Source organism: Manis javanica, chromosome 4 (assembly GCF_040802235.1).
Source record: "Manis javanica isolate MJ-LG chromosome 4, MJ_LKY, whole genome shotgun sequence".
NCBI classification, from domain to species: domain Eukaryota; kingdom Metazoa; phylum Chordata; class Mammalia; order Pholidota; family Manidae; genus Manis; species Manis javanica.
The window spans coordinates 162,457,816-162,481,093 of record NC_133159.1 but is presented as its reverse complement, the minus strand read 5'-3'; the positions used below and the strand labels follow the sequence as shown (position 1 = coordinate 162,481,093).

At 34.4% G+C, this 23,278-nt stretch overlaps 1 protein-coding gene and 1 long non-coding RNA gene across 2 annotated transcripts in view; both read right to left on the bottom strand.

Moving 5' to 3' along the window:
- The window catches only part of LOC140848629 (serine/threonine-protein kinase TAO1-like), a 50,134-nt gene extending 28,224 nt beyond the window's left edge, over positions 1–21,910 (bottom strand). The window contains exons 1-8 of the mRNA XM_073232898.1: positions 21,733–21,910; positions 20,123–20,194; positions 17,443–17,544; positions 16,130–16,175; positions 15,479–15,575; positions 13,848–13,961; positions 11,312–11,403; positions 6,457–6,548 (exon numbers count right to left, since the gene is read on the bottom strand). Coding sequence (XP_073088999.1) covers positions 6,457–6,548; positions 11,312–11,403; positions 13,848–13,961; positions 15,479–15,575; positions 16,130–16,175; positions 17,443–17,544; positions 20,123–20,194; positions 21,733–21,864 — 747 coding nt within the window. The 5' untranslated portion in view covers positions 21,865–21,910. The remainder of the gene's footprint in view (positions 1–6,456; positions 6,549–11,311; positions 11,404–13,847; positions 13,962–15,478; positions 15,576–16,129; positions 16,176–17,442; positions 17,545–20,122; positions 20,195–21,732) is intronic.
- Positions 110–5,835, bottom strand: LOC140849162 (uncharacterized). The gene is made up of 3 exons (XR_012130792.1): positions 4,837–5,835; positions 2,253–2,417; positions 110–269 (listed from the first exon to the last, which is right to left on the bottom strand). It is a non-coding gene; the product is annotated as an uncharacterized lncRNA (long non-coding RNA).
- Positions 21,911–23,278: the final 1,368 nt, after the last annotated feature.

Here is a 23,278-nt window from a genome sequence, read left to right as displayed (position 1 = left end):
ATCAAAGGAAAAAAAAAACCCCAAACTCTTAAACTAACCAGACTAGGAAAATTCGTTACCAAACTTGAATTTTTTTTCACTGAAATCCAAATACTCACAGATTCTGGATGGATGGCAGAATTATTAGACATGACTGTGTGCATTCCCTCCGTCACGTGTAGCTCACTCTTGTAGCTTTCACTCCTGGTCTTGTTGGACATACGGGCAACAGACTGATGACTTCCAATATTATTCACTGCTCCTGTCTGTCCAACACCGTGATCTTGGTCCTGAGGGAAAAGAGTATTAGATTCAAATATTTTTATCTCCTGAGTTCTTGATTATTAGCATCTAGCACACCGCTTGGCACACACAGTCTTCAGAATGTTAGTGGTCTATTTTGAGAAATTCCTTGTATTTGCCAAGACCAGAAAGTTTATCAGTTGTTAGTTGACAGATTAAAAAAATGACCAACAAGTAGATACCAAAAAGCCCAACCAACTATGTGAAAAAGTTAATCAATTCAGAGTTATTTCCAAAGGGTAGTCTTTTCTCTAAAATTTTTGACATTATTTTGAAATCCATTTCTACTACACATCTCATGGGGTATACACAGAGATGCTGCTCATTTCTCAATGATTCCAATGGTGAAAACAAACCCCAACCTTTTTTTTTTAATCCTATAAACATCCCTTTTAGTTATTTTTTATTGAAGTCTTTTATATTTCTTTTCTTCTCAGAATATAGTCTTTAGCCTAAACTTCTTCCACTAAGTAATTTAATATTAATTCCTACCTATTTTTATGTAAAATTAAAAATTGTATATATATTTAATCATAATTAGAAGACTGTTCTTCCCAAGAAACCCGGAAAACTTTGGTATCTGGGCACCAATATTACAGTCTTACCATACCGAAACTCTGTCAGATATGCAGAATAATAAATACAGACCCATGGTATATGGAAGATCTTTTCTTACATTCACAGCCTTAAACTGGGCACCAATATTACAGTCTTACCATACCAAAACTCTGTCAGATATGCAGAATAATAAATACAGACCCATAGTATATGGAGGATCTTTTTTTACATCCACAGCCTTAAAAAGTTGCTGTTATTCTAATGTTTAATGACATTAGAATTTTGTTAATTTCACTTTACTAAAGTAATTCATATACCTAAAATAGCCCCAATTTTCTAGTGACTAGTGTTAGAACTAAAAAACAATATCAAAAATATCAAAACTGTATGTAAGAAAGTCTTCTATTTTATAGTTCATTAATTTTGTAGTGTTATTAAAAAGAAAAGTAACTACTACTCCTGTTTTCAGAATGCAGGGATCTTTCTCAATGGAAAGCAATAAAAAAGAATCAAAGCTTTGGCATTGAGACATGAGCAAAGAAGAAAACAGAAAATACTTAGACTAAAAAAGATAGCTCCACAAATCATGAGCTTTATATTTTCCTTTGAGGAAGTTCTGTAACATTTCTACTGCAAACTTGGAAACATGGTAACATGGAAACAACTTGGTCTCAAGAGTAATATATGAATCTGAACCCATATGCTTCTACAGTAAGTTAGTTAACCACTCTGAGCCTTACTTTACTCACCTATGAAATGAGTATTTTAGAACCATGTAGAGGAATGAATTCCTTTACACAACTGAAAAGAATGAAGTGTTCTTAGTAACAGAATAAGAATCCTTGGTAATTTTTTTTCCCCCAGGATAAATTTAACTAAGTCACATGTTTATTTCATTCATTCATTCATTCATTCATTCGTTTATTTATAAAAAAGCAAGAAATTTCCAATTTAATAAACATTTATCAAACATTACACAAAAGGCACTGGGGGAGAGGTTTATACAATAAACAAGATAAGGAGAATGGTTGGTAATTCTAATGACTTGTCTGTGAGCACCGTCAACTTCCAAAACGCGTAATTTCAAATACTTCCAAAGCGTGTCCCATGCCATCAGACAATCAGGCAAAAAAGTGTTCAGTAGACCAGAATTTTGAGAGGGACTAGATTAAATAAAAGTTGAACAGGTTTCTCTAATAAAAGACTTCACACAGCTTTACTATGCTGATGTACACTACCGAGAGTTTGGTTTAAAGAATGCAAAACCTTTTTCTCCACCTGGGACCTCAGAGAATCACTGTGAAGACACAATCTGGAAACCACTGATATAAAAGATTCTTGGCAAGAAAAGTTCCACAAGGAAAGAAGCCAATAAAGAGACCCCAATACTTGAGCCGTTTCTAAGTTATTACCTTTCCTTCCTGTGCTTCTACTGCCGGCCCTTTATGTGCCTCCTGGGAAAGGACCTTCTTGTTTCGATTGTACAGATTGTCCAGCACTCTTTTTTTTTCTTCCTTTGCCCTTTGAAGGAGATCTATTAACACCGTTGTAGGGTGCTCCCGAAGCACAAAGGGGTCCTGGTTAAGAGTAGAAGGCAAAAGTCAGGTTGAGACCTATATATTTTTTCATTCAGAACAAATGAATCCCTTCTTGGACCCTAGAGTTACTATCCTAAATAATTATAGATAATGCATGTAATCTATGGTTATCTAATTCTGCTATGCTTTTTACTTCTTATATTTATAAAATTTAATTTACATGTATACACTCTGTGCCTACATAACTTCCCCTGTACTTTTTATGAAAACTTTGAACATGACAGCTTTGTTGGCCAAATGAAAATGCAGAGTTGAAATAATCAGAGTCTAAGTAAACATTAAGAATTAAGTCCAATTAGAGCCCTAAGTAAACGCTTACAAATTCTTAGAACTGGTTTCATAGAGGAGACACTATCAGTTCTGAATTACATTAGATCTCAACAGGAATGTGTTTACTGATGGTGAATTACATAACATACTACTTGGGTATAATGGGCTCCTTTATGTTGCTTAAATGAAACTTCATAAAACACTAGCAGTTGATTAAAAGACGTTATGTATTAGTGATTTTTACCATTAATATTTAATAAAGCTTAACATTATCAAATACAGAAAAGTAGAAAGAACAATTCTACTATAAGATTATCATCATTACATTTGGTATTTTTTGGATATTTATGTCTTCTCAGAAATTTTTCGTGTATAGATTTTGTTTTGTAGTGAGCACACAGATTGCAGAAAGATGACTTGTGCGCTGGAGTTCATGAGATGATCTTGAATTCTTTTAAGACTTTTACCCCCTTTATTAGCTCAGATTTATTTCTTCTCTGAAGAGTTGTAACTATATATTATTCTCTTTTTGTTGCTGTAAGTATTATGTTATTTCAACTCATAATGCCTACAGACTATTTCCTCAAATGTTCATGCCAAAATTACATAACCATTATTCTAATTCTGGATAATTATTTTCAATTTTTCATTGAGATAAATAGCTTCATACAGTAAGTCACTTTTTTCCATTTTATTCTTTTTCCTTATGACAGACTGCAACAGAAATGTGATCAGGCCGAAGGGAAGGATGCACTTGACAGATTCTTCCTATCACTTTCAATAATGGCAATATACAAAATGGACCAGGTAAATGAATACATATGCAGGTTTGGCATCACCCAAGGTCAAGTATCCATTCCTGGTGGGCTGGGTTATTACCAAAAGAGCTTCTTTTGCCTCCATTAGGCAAATGTAAGAAGCCAGACACATTCTTCCTTTTCCTGAGCCTTAGCTTGGTATGTACCACTATTTATAATATTCGGTCATTTTTATCTGAAAATAATATATCTTGTAATTCTAAGTTATTTAATAGTTTTCTACAAATGGATCCTGCTTATTTTTCACTTACATAATTCATAGCTATACTAAACCTTTTGTTGCTATTGTGAATACCTAGTTTTTGGGCTTGAATTTGAGACTGTAAGTGTGCTTAGGGCCTAGAATTCCCTAAGTGTTACTGAAACTTTATACTGCTCTTCTACATACTGTAGTTGCAAATAACCCTACCTAATATGTACATGATCCTTGCAATATCCTTGCGTAGTGAACTGCGTGTTGGTGAAAATAAACTGAACTTCTTTGAGATTCTAAAACATGCATGCTGAAAGTCTAATTTTCTAGTGAAAAATCCACAAAATTCCTTAGGGTCACAAAAAGATAGTCAACTGCTACTCACGATTGCCTTATCTAGATGTTTTAAGAACTATATTAAATTGAACAATACTATTATTGCTATTCATAAAATGTGAACCTCTAAATGAAAACATTTTTGAGAACAGAAAGCATATACTAAGAATTTATTTAAATTAGGTTACCAAACCTATTGAAAAATGAATAGAATTCACATTACTTTTAAAATACTTTCATTGCTAAGTTAGAAAAACATATTTCTCAAAAGGAAACAAAAATGTGATATCCATTTTTAACAGTTCTTTTGAAATCTCTTTTCTCCCACAGTATTTATGTAAATGTATTACACATCATTTCTCTTCCTTTCATATTACTTTATATAGGACAGATGGGTATATAAAGTATGGTAGATACGAAAATTAAATCCAAAGTTAAACTATGCTTTGCCACCTCTGAAATGACATTGTTCCACATGAGTTAAAATTTGTAGCTGTAACTCATGAATATATTCCTGCACATATAAAAATTAAGTCATTTAGTACTACTATATTGAATATTTAACTATATATTCTATTCAGATATGGTAAAAGCAGTTAATTTTGAAAAACAAATGAAAAAACTTAGCAACTAAGAAAATTTCCAAGAAAGAATGGTATTATGAAATTAGTATTTTAGCATAACCCAGTACAGCGTACTTAATACTGATTCGGAATCAAAGAAGAATAAAACACATTCTTTCAAATAATTTCTTAGGTGTACAAAACAGAGTATAACTGACCTTTAAAAGTTTCTTTGATGTAGGGCGATCTTTAGGGTTTTTCTGGAGGCAAGACTCCACAAAGTTGCGAAAAGAACTGGACCTATTGTAAAGGAAAGTATTAAGTGAACATATTGCTATTTCCTTTAAAAACACATCCACAAATCAAGGCATGTCCCTATGGGTGGGAGGGAGAATAGAAATCATAAAAAAAAGCAGACACAATACACTATATATTTCATCATGTACGTCTATAAAAAGCTATGCAAAGCAACTAATGAATCTTTACCATTTTCCAAAGATAGATGTGCACACATTATTTTAAAATCCTGCTCTCACATACTTAAATATCACAACTCATTCTACGTTGCGGTAAATTAGGGAAGTCAATCATTTTCCTTTTTGCATTCAAATCTAAGATAATATTCTTCTTAGTATTTTTTTTTCTTTTCTCTAGCCACGTCTCTTTCTTGCTTGACCCTTGGATCATCTTCCATATAGCATGTTTCAGAATATCACGCTATTTGTTTTGGAAAGAACATTTTTTATACCTAAGTATTTAGTGCCCTTGAGCAAATGGACAAAAGTTCCAGAAAACAGTAAAATTTTTTTAAAATTAGAATTCTGTAACCTACTATTATATAGTGTTACTGATGAGAGTTCAGTAAGGCAGAAAGTAAAAAATGTTCCACCAATGTTTGTCATCAATATTCAAATAAGATTTAATTCTTTTATACAAGAATTCTTTTTTGAATCCCTAAAGTATCAACCAGTGTAAAGACAGCCTGTGTTTAGTGTATTTATTATTCAGATGTACCATAATAAACTGTGCCAAGATTTCTTCGAAACACCTCTACAGAAGCAGCAAAGACCTGTGAACTTGCCTTAATAATGTAATGATAAAAAATAAATTATTGCTAATTTATGCATCTTGTGAATTTTAAAGTATTTGTTAAGTACAGTAGATAGTCTTCTCGAATTTTTCAAATGCTAGACACACCTGAAGACTTTCCCATTAAAATTTTCTATCACTGATAAAAATCCTTTCCTAAAATTGTCCATCTGTTCTCAATAAACTTCTTTACATGAATAACAGTATTATCAAAGAAGCAGTAGGAGATGCAACATCAAAGCACATTCTGAATAATAAATAATAACAATTAGAATCATCCAAAAATTATGAATTATCTGGTAATTCTGATAAATTATCAAATCATTTTTACCTATGTTTTATACCATGTCAATTATAAACCATTCCCCAATTAGATATCTATACAGGTTGTGGCAATCTATATATTGCAGTTTTAAAATATGAATGTTTAAATCATGCTATTTATTATATAATCAGGGTTCTATGTGTCGCTAAGGTACAAAAAGTATATTACTTTTTATACAAAAGCCATACTTTTTGCTCCCATGTAGCATCACCTATCTTTTATTTCTGAACTGAGTTATATATATGCTATGAAAAGTAGAGATAATAAAGGATAAACATGATGCAAGGATAAAATAAAGCTATTTTAATATTTCTTCAGGTTATATACACTTCACCTCATTGAAATGAAATCATTTTGATAACATTATGAAAAAGTATTTAAATTTTACCATGTTGAACAATATATCTCTCAGCCATACTCACCATTCATTAGACTGCAGTGTAGGGGGGTTATTTCTGGTAATGAGATATAAGGCACGCCTTGCATTCATATGATATAAAGGAGGCTCTCTTTCCGCTATAAAAGAAAGGAAACTTCCTGTTAAATATGTGCCTGTTATATAGGAGCATGGATGCACTGTTAGTTTTTTTTTTTTTAAAATAAACCCCAACTTAGGAAAAAAGTTGCAAGTAGAGTTCAGAGAACTTAGTTAAGTGAGTCAATAGAGAGGAAATTGCAGCCCTGATGCACAACATCTCTAAATAGTGTATTTTTCCAATAAACAAGAACATTCTAAGAGAACCTAATACAGTCATTAAATCAGACCATTAATATGAATGAATACATGACTATTATCTAATCTTCAAGCTCCATTGTAGTTTCTATCAAATGTCCCAATAATGTCCTTTGTAGCAAAAATGACCTTCAATCATCTGCATCCTTAAAGGAAATTGTCCATTTTTTCTAAGTTTTAAACTTACATAAAATTGTTCATAAAATATCTCTAAAATCCTTCTAATATGTATAAAATCTGGAGTCATGTCCCCTGTCATTCCTGATATTGGTTGTTTGTGTCTTCTTTCTGTTTGATCTAGCCAGAGGTTTATTAATTTCATTAATTTTCCCAAAGAACTAATTTGTGACCTCATTGATTTTCTCTATTGTTTTCATTTTCTATTTAATTGATTTCTGGTTTGATCTTTTCTGGGTCTCTTTGTTCTGTTTACTGTGGATTGAATTTGCCCTTCTTTTTCTAGTCTTAAGGTGACAGTTGAAGTCATGACCTTGACAATTCACAAGTATACAATTTTGACTCTCGAATATCCCTAAGTTTGGCTTTGTGCTGTTATTAAATTTAGTTTACACATCTCTGGCAGGAATATCACAGAAGCAAGGGTCACGCTTTTCTCAGTGTATTCTATGATGATCCTATAGAACAGGCCCGTGGTTTCAGATCGTCTTGTCATTGATGGCGTTCACTTTGATCACTAAAGGCCATTCCACAAGGTTTCATGGTGAAGTTTCACTTTTTTCCTTTGCAATTATTAAGTATTTGTGAAAAGGTACTTGAGTCTATATAAATATTCTGTTTTGCATAAAGATCATTTTATTCTCTTATTGTATAGATTTAGATTCTTCATTTAATAATTTATGACTTGCTACTATCATTTATTTTGATGTTGAAATGGTTTCATTTTTGAGCAGTTGAGAATCTTCTGAAGCCGACGTCTGCCTTTCCGGCATGGCTCCAGCATTCCCTGCTCAGCTCCTTGCTCTCTGGCCCACTAAGATGTTCCAGGATCATCTTATGCTTTTCCTACTGCAGACACGGCTCCAAGGAGCCGTGGCAGGCAGTGTGCTCACTGCTACTGCCCGTGTCACTTCTCTTAGATCCTGTCAGTGGATAAAGGAAGGGAACACACACGTCCCTCATATATTTGTATTCATACTTGCACATTAAATATCTTTAGTTGTTTACTGAAAACAACTGAGTTCACTACCATATCTCAAATCCAATGCTATGGTACTATTTATTCGAGCCTTCTCTTCCCGTTATTTGTAGCACCCTTCTCTGACAGTAGGAAACCTCACTCTCATTATCCTTAATATATTTGATGACTCGCCCCTGTACATAGCCAGTCTCCCATCTAGGCCACCACCCTTTCCCCTTTTCCCCATCAAGTTTTCAAACGCCATTCCAAGCCTGTCTACAGTGTGAATGTCCACTTCATCCACTCAGGTTCTGACACCCCATCCAAACTGGATCACTTTCTGCAGTGAGGCCCCCCTCATCAGCCCTCAGGAGGGAAGCCCCCTTCCTTTCAATCAGGCACTGCCACTGTGTCAGGTGACCCACCCCCAAATATGGACGTGCTCCTTGGCCTCTGACACCCCATGCTGGGCTACTTCCAGGTCTGAATGCTTTGGTTACCCCACCAGGACTCTGAATCCCCAAACTTGACTGCCGCCCTCCCTGCACATGTTCTGCTTCCACATACAAGGCATTCTGTCTGTGGGAACTCCCTCCTCTCCTCACAGGACTCTGACACACCACGCCGGGCTACCATGGCTCAGCAGGTGACATGGACACCTACTTTATACTGTCCTCCCAACAGCTTTAAGAATGAGTAGTTTGATCCAGGAAGGAGAAGGGATTACTGAAGAAATTCTTAATGAATAAAATAACTTGTTTCTACTGTGATTTATTAAAGTATTCAAAATTTCTAAGTGGTGTACCATCAATATATCAAACCAGAGTATGATTTTTGATCTGTCATTTACTATAAAGCTGAACATCTCTATTTAGTCAAAGAACACTGAACTTAGCTAAAAACCATAGAGATTTACTAAATCTAGACTGCAGTAGCCTTCAGTGGATTCAAGGGATATTTTCCATTTCAAATACTTTTTTAATTGAAGTATCAATAATAGTCAATCTTATGTTGGTTTCAAGTATACAACACAGTGGTTCTACAGTCACCCATATTAAATCCTCACCCCCGCTACTGCAGTTACTGTCAACATAGGAAAATGTTACAGAGGCAGTGCTTATATTTTCCATGCTATTCTACTATCCTGGTGACCAGCTTATGACTGAAAATTTTTGTGCCCTTTTATTGCCCTCACCCTCAACTACTCACTCCAATCCCTCCCTCACAGTAACCACCAGTCACTACTCAGTGTCTATAAGTCTACTGCGATGGTGTTCCTTTTGTTTTGTGTTTAGATTCCACAAATAAGTGAAATCATATGGTATTTTGTCTCTGCCTGGCTTATTTCACTTAGCATAATACCCTCTAGGTTGATCCATGTTGTTGCAAATGGCAGGATTTCTTTTCTTCTTATGGCTGAATAATATTCCATTGTGTATATGTACCACCTCTTCTTTATCCACTTATCTACTGATGGACAGTTAGGCTGTTTCTATAACTTGGCTACTGTAATGCAACAATAAACAGAGCGGTGCATCCATCTTTTTGAATCAGGGATTTTCTTTTCTTCAGGTAAATTTCTGGAATTGGAATTACTGGGTCATATGGCATTTCTATTTTTAGTTTTTTTAGTAACCTTTCCACAGTGGCTGGTCCAATTTACATTCCCAACAAGAGGGTAGAAAGGTTCCCCTTTCTCCACATCCTTGCCAACACTTGTTTTTTCTTTTCTCTTGGACAGAGGCCATTCTAACCGGTCTGAGGTGATATACTATTGTCGTCTTAAGTTGCATTTCCCTGATGATTAGTGATGTGGAGCATCTTTTCATTGTTGGCCATCTGTATTTCAGCTTTGGGAAAATGTCTGTTCTGGTCTCTGCCCATTTTTTAGTCGGGTTTTTTTTTTTTTTTTTTTGGTGTTTAGTAGTATGAGTTCTTTATATATTTTGGATGTTAACCCTTAATAGGAAAAATCATTTACAAGTGTACTCTCCCACACTGTAGGTTACATTTTTGTTCTGTTGATGGTATCCTTTGCTGTACAGGAGCATTTTGGTTTCGTATATACTCCCACTTGGTCATTTGTTACTTTGTTTCCATTTCCTGAGCAGTTGTGTACAGGAAAAAACTGCTCACACTTATGTTTGAGAGATCTTTGCCTATGTTTTCGTCTAAGAGTTTTATGGTTACATGTCTTACATCTAGATCTTTGATCTACTTTGAGTTTACTTTTGTGTGTAGAGAGTCATAGACAGTAATCTAGCTTCTCTCTCCTGCATGTAGCCATCCAGTTTTGCCAAGATCAGCTGTTGAAGAGTCTGTCCTTTCACCATTGTATACTTATGGCCTAAGGATGCAGCACTCCAGTTTGAAAAAGACAGATGCACCCCTATGTTTATCACTGCACTATTTACAATAGCCAAGATATGGAAGCAACCTAAATGTCCATCAGTAGATGAATGGATAAAGAAGATGTGGTACCTATACACAATGGAATATTACTGAGCCATAAGGAAAAAACAGATCCTACCATTTGCAACAACATGGATGGAGCTAGAGGGTATTATGCTTAGTGAAATCAGCCAGGCGGAGAAAGACAAGGACCAAATGATTTCACTCACATGTGGAGTATAAGAACAAAGGAAAACTGAAGGAACAAAATAGCAGCAGAATCACAGAACCCAAGAATGGACTAACAGTTACCAAAGGGAAAGGGACTGGGGAGGATGGGTGGGAAGGGAGGGATAAGGGCGGGGAAAAAGAAAGAGGGAATTACGATTAGCATGTATAGTGCAAGGGGGGCACGGGGAGGGCTGTGCAACACAGAGCAGACAAGTAGTGATTTTACAGCATCTTACTATGGTGATGGACAGTGACTGTGGAGGGGTATGTGGGGGGGACTTGGTGAAGGGGGAAGCCTAGTAAACATAATGTTCTTCATGTAATTGTAGATTAATGATACCAAAAAAAAAAATCAAACTGTACAATAAGGTATGCAGCCTGATAATCTAATCCTCATACCTAACACAAAGTATTAAGTAACCTAAGTAGCGGTAAGTAATTCATGAATGCTTTAGAGACCCTTCATAGATGGTAAATTTATAACCACAGACATATTCTAGGTGTTTAACAAATACTCATTAAATGTTAGACACAGATACCTCAAAATTAATACCACAGTAGAAACTATTTTAGACCTAATTTAATACAGCAAATGTAATATGCCTAAATTAACATATATATATATATATATATACACAAAATGCCAAATAACCAAAGTGACAACCTTGATAGATATATTGCTCCCCTTAAACACTGACATAAAAATAAAAATCTGTAATTTGGTACAGAAATTGAGATAAAACATTGATCAAAACTTACTACACAGTAATAAAGAGCAATGCTTACCTAGTTCAATGCATGTTATTCCAAGAGACCATATATCGACTTTGTTATCATATTGTTGTTCATTCCTCCCTAAAATTATTTCTGGGGCCATCCTAAAACATAAAATGTTACTTAAAGTTAAAAGAGAAAAGAAAAGTATACTGTTCTTTAAAAACGTAATGACCATCCACATGGAGAATCCCTGTGTGAATTCCAGATGATATATCTGGACATAAGAATTCTTATAACGGGAAATGCATTACAGGTTGTGAGGTAAATATTTACCATTGTGCACACAGTGTTAGACTTATTCTCACCATTTGTCATGATCAGGTACCAGCATCCTGGAGGAAAAACTCCCCAGAGCAGGGTTGTATTCTGCATCAATTCAAGTTTGCAGATTGTAATATTGTATAGCATTTATGCCAGCAGTTCTCAAACATTTTGGTTTCAGCATCTTACTATAAAAGTCTAAATTTTGCTCGAAAGAGGGCATTTTATCACTGGCACTTGTTTTCTTGAAGTAAACAAACTCACTACATTTAGCTGAGAAAATATCTACCACAATAAGCAACAATGAATATGCAGTTTGTCGGTCTTTTTCGCAAATAAGAGTAGTGTTCTGTGATAAAAGTGGCTAGGACAGCCACTCATAACTAAAGAAACCATACAATTATTAACTTTGGAGGCGTCTTGGTTATAAAATGAAACGCTAATTCGCATCTTCAGCTAGACTCTAATGTTCTCACTGGTGCTTCACCTTATCCTTCCTTTGTACTTGTTAAGCACAGACAAACATTTAGAACAGTTTCTGACTGCTTAATAACATTGTCACCAGGCGTATGTGTGTTCCTGTGTGTAAAAGTATGTAAATACATAGTGCTGTGTTCCTAATATACCATATACAAATTAATACATATGTAACTTTCAATTGCCGGTAATAGAGGGCTTCTAATGCGTTAAGATGTTGAAGTAAGCTTGGGGAGTCACTAAGTTCAACAAAGTTAAAAAAGTAGTTTTGTTTTTAATGCACAACTTTCTAGCTCCTTTCTAGTATCTAATATTGATCACTGATTTGTAAAGAGGGGGACCATTAAGAAGCATTATTTGTCCAAAGAACCCTTTTTTTATACAGGGGAAGAGGATTCTATCTAAACTAGGGTTCTACATAAGAAATTTTTGGTCATACAGAACAGTAGTCTTCAAACTTTTTATTTTCTTACTTCCAATGAATTTATTTTAAAAATGTATCCGCTTGTACATTTTTGAGTTGGTATCCAAATTTTATAAACTTAATAGTTGCAAAGGATATAATGCACACATATGTATATACATTATTTTGTATATGTGCTTTACAGATATTTACAACTTGGAGCTGAGGACTTCACTCATTCAATTCATTAAAAACACTGCTGTATAATAACCTAATTAGCAAACCCAGTCTGCACGGTCATATCAACCATTCAAATCAGAATTATTTTCTGTCAGGAAATGCCAAACTTCATTTTTCATTGTAAATAACATGTTAGTGTGTCCTCAGGACAATTGTCCCAGTTATAAATGAGATCATTTTTTATTCCCTAGAAAAGAAGATGGGAGGAAGGATAATTGGGGAAAAGAAAGAGCAAGGAGCCAAAGGAACTGAGGAGAGATGACTGTGAAGACAGAAGGCCCTGTGTCAAAACTTGGTGTCCTAGCTCTTCAATATTTCTGATGCTATATATTCTAGATGTTACGTGTTCTCAAGTTGTCCCTCTGGTGACGGTTTGAGGCTTTTAATTCTCAGAGCAATGCATCACTCTACTATTCAGGATGGGTGAGAAGCCTTTCTTTAACAAACTGGGAGTTGGGAGATTTGAAACGTAGGTGGAAAAGAAGATGCAGTAGACCTGAGACACTTCTCAGCATGTACAGAGAGAGGACATCTATGGAAGTTGAAGATGTGGAAAATTATTCCCTTCAGACTTGCTGCCATTAATATGGAATTATTTATGAATAAAATTAGATGATGTCTAGAAGTTGCTTCAAATAACTGGAGGTGGGAGGGAGGGCAAGAAGATCAAGTACACAGGGCAGCCAGGCCCTGGGGTAGTGCTGTTAGGCCGAGCTGACCGCTGTGTGAGCCTTCGTTATATTTTTGTCTATTTCCCTGTATACTAGAAATTCTCCACAATAAAAAATGAAAACAAAAAGTTCCTGATCAGCTACCAGTCTTCAGGGACTCTTATTCAGAAGATACTGACACACAGTAAATATAAATCTAAAGAAAATTTCCACTTAGCATTTCTATCTTCTCCCTTCTTAAACAATTAAATTTTTTCACTCCTACCCCCAATACATGATGTAGATGATAACAGGAAAGAACCGTAGGGGGACAAATGATACAATAGGAGGTACAAGGGCAGCGCTCCAAATCTGTATCTGAAACTACAGTGCTTAGAGGAATATCTAAAGCAGCCCTGTATTTCCAAGAGAAACATAAAGCACCTGATAAAAGGACAAGCACACACTGCCTATTTCAATTATGAGGATCAATACCAGATAGGACTACGCTTACCAATGCGGCGTCCCCACAAAAGACTTGGCAGAAGAGGCCATGGAAGCAAATCCAAAGTCAGCAAGTTTCGCCTGGCCTCCTGGTGTCAGAAGGATATTTCCTCCTTTGACGTCTCTGGGTTTAAGGAACACAGAAAATTATTTGTCTTTCCTTTGTAAGATTCTACTGAAAATGATAAAGATCATATAAAAATGTATAAAAGAGGGAAGGAGAAATCAGAATCATTAAGGCCTTGGGTAATCTCTCAGTTGGGATAACGAGAGCTAAGATCCCAACTAAGAAATGAGATACACAGAATTCCTCTAAGTATATAGTAACAAGTTTCTAAAAGAGAAGATAAAATACCAGTAGAAAAAGAAGAAAAAAATTAGCTAATTAATAGTACATACTCGATATTTGAGTGCCTGTTTATTGGTACAAGTAATGGTTTAAAAAATTTAGCTGAACATTCTTATATGATTGTAAGATTTCTGAGTATACCCTTAACAATAAAATGGAGTAAGAAGAACCTGATGCCCCAAATTTGTTTTTTTTTTAATTACTCATATCATTCCAAATTTTAGCATAGTTCTCCTACCTAAATATGAAATGAAAACTGAAACCCATGGGTAAGGTAATATCAATGATCCCAAATTTACTTTTAAGCTCTTTTCTAAATCAGCAACGTACATGTGAACTAAGAAAATTATAATGGGATTGCATGCCCAATGGGCACCATAACATTCAAAAAGAAAGAACTTTCTAAGCACTTGTCAATTCATACTATACAGAATTATAATGGATGTAATATTAAGTTAATCTATTTTCTTCCATTTGTTTTTATAGAAAATGGAAGGTTCTTTGAAGTTGAGAAGACCTTAGGTTCTGCTTCCAACTCTTTCATTCTCTTATTTACTATGCATGTGGATTTTTCTCTTGGACCTTACTATCCTCATCTAAAAAACTGATACCCATTAATTTGCACTGACTCTACTATATAAGTTTACTATGTATTGTCTGGTTCACATAGATAATTTAAAAAATGCTAGCTTCCTTCTAAAAACAGGCAAAACCAATACCAATGCTAAAAATGTAGTTTATGATGGTTTAATCTTTAAATTACTATCCGTTATCAAGGATTATCTCAAAAGTACAGAATGCTAGTAGCTTTCACTTGTCTGTCATGGAATCAATGGAACAAATCCGGCATTAGGAGTCACCAGGAGGACAAAAGATCTAGGTTAGTTCTAGTCTAATCTATCTTGCTTCATAGGCTTTGAGAAGTGAGTCACAAATTGGGGCATCAGTTTCTGCATCTGTAAAATGAAACAAGTAAGAATACATAATCCCTATCGTCTTTTCCACTTCACAAATTAAACTTTTCTATAATTAAATTTCTATCACAAATCTCTAAAGTGCACATACTTTGGAAAGCCCAGCAGCATGTGTAGAAAAAGATAAAAATTATTCTCAACCAAGAGATCAAATAAATTAGTATATTCATTTTAAGACACGGATAACCTAAAAAAATATGAGTTTGTAAAACTCCAGAATACTTTTATTTAGCTAAAACCAACAAAGCTTTCAGGATTAATAAATTCTAGGTCTGATAAATTTGCTTATTAATGTATGGTAATTTTTAAGGTACTTACCTATGGATCATGGCACGGGAATGTAAGTAGGCTAATCCCCGAAGAGCACCATGTATAATTGCTGCTATTTCCATTTCTTGTAATGGCTTTTGGTAAACTTGAAATAAGATTTTATTTGAAAATAATTATTCTATAGAACATTTCTATTTTAAAATATATATACACATATCTAATATATGGGCAAATTTAAAAAAGCAACATTTAGCAAGAAGGAATTTTTTGCTTTCCAAGATAATAAAACAAAGCAATTGAACTTAATAAGTGCACAGTTGTGCCTAGTTATTAGAGTTCACAGCCAATTTTCCTCTAAGTTAACATTTAACAATTATTTCACGATTATAAAAACAATGAAAGAGCTTTCCCTTTTTATATTCCTACATATCTTCATTCTGAACAGAAGGAACAAATTAAGTTTAATGATAAAGAATACAGAAAAATGCCTGTTAAATCACAATGAAAGAAAACTCATCTGTTATGCTAAAACGTAGTATTTAATGAGGACAGTGCATAGCACGCTGAGAGTCTAGAAAACACAAAGGTTTTTACTCTTCCTGGAAAGTTTTAATATTATTTAAAAAAATCTCTCAGTGAATGAATTCTCATTTTATTATACTAATACTTTTCTTTTCTCAATAAATGAAGGAGGCTTACCTTTCAGCAAACCTGAAGCAGATCCTAAACAATATTCCATTACAAGCTACAGGGGAAAAAAATGATAAAAAACATTAAAATACACTCTTAAAATAAAAAGATTCTATATGAGATAAAATAAATTCACCAAGGAGATCGAGAAGATAGTTTGAAGTGAAACAAACTCTAGTTATTAATTACCTTTAAATATAACTATACATTTTGGAACTTGTTAAATGCATACATGAAGTTAAGCCAATGCTACATTAATATTTTATAATGCCGACCTATAACTGCTTGTAGAAGATGTGTGTTTCATGTAATTACTAACTAAAGCTATAAAGGAATATACATATTCCATTCATATTAACCTATAGTAGCAATACTGGTATTGTTAGGAAGCAGAAAGTCGTCCTCTGGTTCTATATATACCAAGTTTGGGTTACCGTTTAAATCTTTCCTATAAAGCAAACACAGAGCACCTCGTATGTGCAGGTATGTTATATATATTAACTAATTTAATCCTCATAACCACCTCTGGAAGGAGACCCTATTATCATCCTTGTTTGACAGATGGAGAAACTTGGAAGACAGAGAGGCAGCCTGCGCTCTCTGCCACTGTTTGTGCTTCAACCACAGCCTCAAATTAGGAGTACCATCACCACCAAATTAAAGCAAACATTGCAAATCTAAATAAATCTAAGTTCTGTATACTAAAATGATAATCAGCTGTAGCTTATTAAAAATAAAAGGTCATTCCTGTTTAAAGAAAATTTAGCCTTTCTCTGAAAAGACATAATTACTGTGCCTATACCGTTGTAAGATTACTACCTTATCTTAGTTTCAACAATGGGGCAAAATTAATTTCCAGTTTCTGCAATAAAATGTCCCAATTTTCTACCTTTAGTATTATTCAGCCAAAGAATCACAATCAGTTCAGATTTCACCAGGATTCACCACCAATATTCCAACCAAGGTGCTTGTGGTTAAATAGCTTACAATACATTTATGTCAAAAATATATGCTGATTTTCATCCTTTGATAGGATTGTTCTCACACAAATGTTTGATAAAGCATTTGAAGAATGAAACCGCTAACACACATCAGAACATTCTCCCGTGCACGTAACGGTCAGCTGAATCTCTGTAGTCAACTGGCAAAAGTTCTATTCTCTCTCACTGCCTGAGAGTTTCAGGAAAAGCTGCTCCTTTCTCAGTGTGAACTGACATTTCAAGGTGTTTGTGCGTGGCTTTACACAACTATTTTGAGACATTTTTGAATTAATCATAAACCAAACCTACTAAAATTCCAGCAAGGGGAGAGCAGATACCCACCCATGCTCGGTGCTCACGTAAATAGCAGCCTTTGTATTCTACGATGTTGGGATGTTTCAATGTTCGGAGAAACCTGACTTCCTTAATAATACCCTGCCATCTCTGTGGGGAGAAAAAAAAGAATAAAGGAAAGAATTAGGAACAGTTGCCTTTCCTTAGAAAACTATATAAGTACAAAAGTAATTATTAGATTAAAAAGTTAACAAGAACATACAACTTTGCTTCATTTGTAATATTTAAATGTCAAACTCCTATATTTTAAAGAAATTACATTCATATAGTTTACAACTCAATAACATAAAATTCATTCCAGGTAGTACATATTTTCATTTTCATAAAATTTATTATCAATGAGTCTTATAAAAATTTTACAACCACACACCAAGCCTGTTGAAAGCTATATACTACATATAGTGGTTTTCCTTCAAAATTTCAACCTCCCCCTTCTTTTTTGCAGCTTTATTGTTGTATAATTTACATACCTTAAAGTTCAGCTGTTGTGGTTTTGGCTTATATTGTCTACCAAATGTTAAGTTTTTTCTGCTGTTTAAACTCAAATCAACTAATTACCTAAATTCCTAAGTGCTCATATTCTAAAATGCTAGCGAACACTTAGGTTATAACAGAGGGAAGTTCACAGAAAAACCAAGCAGCATGGAAACATTTTCCTACAGGATTTCACGAAGAGCCTTCCCACTGACGCCTACTAGTAAATAACAGATAAACCTTCAGCAATAAAAGCTACTCTATGACAACTTCAGAAACTTAGGCCATGTCCTAAATACAGTTACTTGTCAGAAGCAGTCAGGGAACTCTGAAAACACAGGTACTTGGGTCCACACCCAGAGACTCTGGAGGCTTAGGAGATGGGGGATGGGAACGTGGAATCTGTTTTTTGTTCTTGTTTCACTTTTTCCAGGCTTTACCGCTGACTTGTATCATACTTCTAAAGGTAGGGGAACTAGAATACAGAACTTTAAAAAATGTTTTGCACTAGAATTTAAGATCCTATATCTCCTATGTTATTTCATAAGCCCTCAAGAAAATATACCAAGATATTCACCGTGTAAAATGTGTAGGCTGTAAGATGCTAACTTCAGAAAGTGTCATAGGGGCTTTACATTTCAAAATTGAGTGCTCTGGGAGGCAAACTCTCAAAACAAAACCAAGCTAAAACCTGTATTCTTCAATGAAAAAAAAACTTCCAGGAAGGATACACTATTAGATGAGAGAAGATGATGCCCTAGGTGAAACTTTTTGTTCTAGGCATGACTAATTAAACAGACTCCAACACAAGTCTGCTATGAAAGCTGGTTTTAAAGTTATACTGTAGAATGGCAAATAAAATTAAACTTGTAAAAAATGGAGGTTTTTTTAGGGGTTTTAGAAATTATTAGAGTTTTTTTAGGTATCGACATGATGAAACAGTGATCAACCGCAACAGTGTTATCATACCCATAAGTATGATTATCACAAAAAAACAATATTTACCACAAAACAGAGATTACAGAAATGTAGAAAGCCAAAACCTTTAAAAATTAAAGACTGATCTAGCATTTCTACCTCTGGGCATATACCTATGTGCATAGCAGCATTATTCACAACAACCAAGGGGTAGAAGCAACTTAGTGTCCATTAACAGATGGTAGATGGACAAACTGTGGTGTTTTTACACACACACACACACACAGGAATATTATTCAGCTTTTAAAAAGAAAGGTAATTCTGACACACTACAACATAGATGAACTTTCAGGAAACTATATTAAGTGAAACAAGCCAGTCACAAAAGGACAAATAGTGCATAATTTCAATTACATGAGATACCTAAAGTAGTCAAATTGATAGAGACAGAAAGAGGAGAGGTGATCTCCAAGGGCTGCGGGGAGGGGGGAATGAGGTGTTATTGTTTGATGGGTGCAGAATATCACTTTTGCAAAATGAAAGAATTCTGGAGATGAATGGTGGCGATGGTTGCACAGCAATGTGACTGTCCTTAACACTACTGAACCTACACTTGAAGTGGTTAAGATGGTAAATTTGTTTTGTGTACTTTATCACAATTAAAAATAAATAAAATTTTTAAAGAATTAAAGAAAGACAAAGAGAACAGACTTAGAAAGTAATTTTATAAACTTATGCAATTAAGGAAGAACTAATCAGAATACTGATGAACTAAAGTACATGCAATACAGTATCAGTAATTTTATTTTTTCAGATTATTACCCACTGCCTTATTTTTCAGACTAGATATATTGCTGCTGATGGTTATTTGCAACAGCCGTTAAATAATTTCTCAACCATTAAAAATTTATATCCAGTATACTTACTGTTAAATGTACCTTATTCTAGTTTACTTTCTCAGACATGATAATCCCTCTATTATAGAATAATCTGCTAAACAACAATTTAAAAAATTAAACTCATGTCAGCAGCACATATCTAAAAAAATTAAGAGTAAGGGACGCAGTTGGGAGGTTTCTGGGATGTCATGAATGTTGTTTATGGCTCTAGGTACAGGTTAAATGGGCACACTGAGTCTGTGGAAGAAAATTCACTGAGATAAATCTTAGTATTTGTATATTTTTCAACATTTTTTGAAAAAATTCCCACCTATCCCCAATTAAAAATGGTATGGCTTTCTTTAACATGCCAATACAAACATATATATTTCACCTACCTCCATAGCCTTCTTTCCACTGAAAGGTATTCTCTTGATAGCCACCGCGTCATTGGTGTGCACATCTCGTGCCTAAAAAAGACAGAAGATCACTGTAAAACCTAACATTTATAAACTACCATGTCCAAAAAGATACCAAAACTGCTTTTAAAGAACATTAAAAACATAAGTAGCAAAAAGCATATCAAATTATCAAGGAACTGGTACTTTAGAAATAAAAATAATGCATGTTTATCTTTGAATGAGCTAGTTGAGAGGAAAAATATAGAAATTTGAACAGAACTATAAACAAACAAAAAATGACTAGTACAAGTCTATGCTAGGCCTGTAAATGTCAAAATTTCAATGAAATGGATAATTCTCTAGGAAAGAACTACTAACATTGATCTAGAGAAGAAAATCTGCGTAAAACAGTGGTGGAAGATTGAAAAGAATACTAATCATCTTTAAAATAGTTGTGAGGGGAGCAGTTTCACCAGGGGAACTTCCCAGGATAAAAGGGGAGGGAAAGGAAAGCTGTCCCACTAATCGTATGGAGGCGGTCTGACCCAGCAACTAAACCCTCACAAGCAGCACAAAATAGAAAGTCAGGGACCAATCTGACTTACAAATGTAGACAAGGGAACTCTAAATAAAAATTGAAAACCAAATATTACAGGGCATTAAAAGAATATTTCATTTGGATAAAATTTATTACCACGGAAATGCAAAATTTTGATAGAGGAAAACATTTCATAATTTGCCATATTTTTTTTTACAAATCAAAGGGGGAAAATATATACTTATACATAGAAATGCTGAAAACGCAGAAAGAGCCCAACTCTAAATGTATTTAATGCAGGGAAGACCGAACTCTTAGAAAACCCACATGGGAAAGGTAATTCCTCAACACGATAAATCATGCCTATTGTAAACAACTATTAACTAGAATTAAGACAAGACAGCTAAAATGCTATCACCATTACTATTTACCACTGTGGTGGAATTTTGATAAAAAAATAACAGCATAACAGAAACATGAAAGTTAACTCTTTAGAAAGTAAGAGCCAAATTCTCATTATGTGTTTAAAAAAAAAGATGCTGTGTAAAGAAGGCACAAGAGGATAGCTGCAAAACATTTCAAATGAGTTCAGTAAAAAGGGTTAATCCTCTCTAGACATCTGTGGAAGAATTCAGTGTATTTAAGGTACCCATTAAAATGAAAATACTAAATCTGTAACACTACCAAAAAATTAAACATCTACACAAACTTGTTGCTGAGGGGAAAAAAAAGCAATCTTAATAGGAAGAAATAATGAATGAATAATCATGAAATGTCTGTATGGGACTTTACGTAAGTCAGTGTTTTGCAATATTTGATTCAATAGCAATGTAAGTCATAAAACTGCTCAAGTAGTGTAAACAACATGGAAATTAAAGCCGAATATCTTTCCCTTTTTTCAGTAATCTAAGAAGCTCAATAAATAAAATGATCTCTTTTTATATACACCTAATGCAAGTGACTCTAAAATAGACTACTGCGTATGTCTTTTTGTACTCCTGATTTTTACTCTGCCAGGACTGGATATTAAATAAATGCTGGTCACTGACGTTAAGCCTTTAACACTTACAAAAAACACTGCTCCAAAGCCTCCCTGGGAAACTTTTTTGAAATCTGTGAAGCGCTTCTCTGGATCTTCTTTGGAGAAGAGCTCTGCAATCTCAGGGTCCTTCAGGCTCTGTGCTAGGATAGTTGACGACATCCTGCTGGGCAGTCAGCTGTCTGATTCTAATTTTATGCTGCTCTCCCAGTCCTTGGGAAATCGGTATGAATGAAGCCACGGTGGCATAAGGAATTGTAGAGAAATGAGAAAAGAAAAAAGGAAAAAGCAAAAGTTGCTAAGAATAATTAGTATATCATTTTCTGACTACATATATAAAATTATCTTAGACGTGGAATTTCACTGAAAAAGTGTTGCCTACTAGCGCAGGAGTCTTAAACCCGGCTCATCATCACAATCACCCGTGCTGCTTTAAAAAAAAAGATTCCCACTATACATAGTATCTAAGTACATACTATACACACACTTCTAAAAATCAGATAAATCTATATGTACTGGAAGGCTTTCTGTATCAGTACTTAAAGATTTATCAAACTCTGATGCAATAAGCTCATCAGCAAAAGAGATAATATAGTAGGAAGACCATTAAAAACGTGCCCAACAACTCAAAATGTACCCATAATATGTTTCTAACAACAGGAAGATTCCCATCTATCAATGACCTTCAAATGCAAGAAAATAGATAATAGATTTGATTCAGTAAGATTTCTTTTCCTTTCAGACACCACATGGTCGTGTGTAATCAACTCTAACACAGACATTCCTAAGAAAAATGCAATGGAAGAAAATAATGAATTTAACATAGATAGATAACTGTTTCCTCCATAACCTGATTCATATTAAAATATGGCCTTATCAAATCTGCTTCATTATGTAAGGTGATACTCTACAGAATTCCCTGGTGATTCTGGTGTCAGTTCCTTTATGTCAGATTACCAAATTTCAAAAACGGCGGCTATAAATGACAGGCTTCAGAACCGGGTTCTGGAACGACACTGCCTAGATAGGAATCCTGACAACAATTATTTGCCAACTATGAACTTGGGTAGCCTCATTTCCCAAATCTATAAAATGAAGGAAATAACCTACCTCCCAGCGTAGCTGCGAGGGTCACATGAGGCAATGAATGCTAAGTGCAGACCAGCACTCAGGAGCAGCAGGCAGCACACTGAATGTCAGTTATCAGGACCTCCCGGAATTCACCAATTGAAATTAAAAACTCCAAAAATTGATTTCATTGAACTCATAAGGGAAAATAAAGCTCTAGCCAGTTTTTTCCATGCCCAAAGCATATTTTTTAAACTTTTGAATGCTTTTAATGTTATTAAATTTCAAAAATTTTTTAAACGACAGAGAATTTTTTGAGCCTGTCTCATTTTTAGTGAAGTCAACTGAACCAATCATAATGCTTGTTACTAATTTTCTAACAACATAAAACACATTTACATATCTTTTGTCCTGCCCTAAATTAATACTACATTGCAGTAAAAATTCAAATTACTAGTTTGTATTCCTTTTCTAACATTTTCGAGACTGCACCATATTCTTCACTTCT